Source organism: Cariama cristata, unplaced genomic scaffold (genome assembly GCF_000690535.1).
Source record: "Cariama cristata isolate BGI_N322 unplaced genomic scaffold, ASM69053v1 scaffold17073, whole genome shotgun sequence".
Classification (NCBI taxonomy): Eukaryota; Metazoa; Chordata; class Aves; order Cariamiformes; family Cariamidae; genus Cariama; species Cariama cristata.
The window spans coordinates 1,954-2,999 of NW_009606827.1; the positions used below are offsets into that span (position 1 = coordinate 1,954).

General features: G+C 59.5%; 1 protein-coding gene across 1 annotated transcript in view; it reads right to left on the bottom strand.

The window, feature by feature from the left end:
- Window positions 1–7: 7 nt before the first annotated feature.
- Window positions 8–1,046, bottom strand: part of SIK3 (SIK family kinase 3) — a gene marked incomplete at its 3' end in the record, with an annotated part of 35,016 nt that continues 33,977 nt past the window's right edge. The window contains 1 exon segment of the mRNA XM_009696511.1: window positions 8–922. Within this exon segment, the coding sequence (XP_009694813.1) occupies window positions 8–922 (915 nt within the window).

Genomic DNA, 1,046 nt, shown 5'->3' on the forward strand with positions numbered 1-1,046 from the left:
ATCCAGCAGCGGGCTGATGTCTGTACTGATGCGTCCCCAACTCCTGCGCGTGATTAGCAGTTCCTAGCAAGGATTCGGGGTCCCCGTGCCCTCCTGCGTTTACAAGCAGAGGGGTCTCGTGGCAACCTTTGGTCAATGTGTTTGAACTCTTACTGTCTGGAAAGCTGTCCCTGGCGCCCTCGCACGCGCAGTCCTCCTCCATGCTCTCCGAATGGAACAGGGCTGGCTGGTGTACGTATCCGTGCGGCGGCACAGACGCAGGTACCTGCTGGATACATTCTTGCGCCCTGATTTTCAAGAGGTGCTGGGGGCTGTTCTGCGGGTGGTACGTGTCGGCGCTCTGATAAGGCAAAGACAACGACTGGCGCTCCGAGAGGTTCTGCCCCATGCTGGCGCCCATATTCCCAGCATCCCCTTGACTCATGTGCCTGAACAACTCTTGAAATTCTTGCTGCTGCTGCTGTTGCTGCTGCCGCCGTTTGATGAGCTGTGCAAATTCTGCCTGGGGCAGCCGCATGTCCGTGTGCCCCGTGAGCGAGTGCCGGGGAGAAAGCAGTCCCTGGAGGATGTGCGGTACCTGCTGGTGTCGGCTGTAGTCGGGAGGTGTTGGGGACAACAGTGCTTGCTGTAGTGCCGATGCGGTGTAGTGCTGCTGTTGCTGTTGATGTGCGTTTTGAGGGAAACTGGGATACTGGTCGAGCTGCGGGACTTTCAGAGCTTGCTGAGCTGGAGGAAACCCCACTCCTCCTGACGGGCTGTAGTTGCTGGGGGAAACGCGTGGCTGCTCTGGGAACAGGTGGGGGTGTAAGTGCACCTGGTCATAGTTGGCAGGGGGATACCTGTTCACGTTCAGACTGCAAAGAACAGAAAAGAACGAGTGACTGCACTGCAGTAGCTCCAGCTCGGCATGCCGGGCTGCCTTCTCCGGTCAGGAGGCAAACGGAGCTGCTCCCGGGCAGGAGGTGCTTTCCTCAGGCAGCCCTGCAGACTTCTCAGAGTCCTGACCCGGCGCAGGAACCGCTGCCCAGGGAGGGGGAGACAGCCTG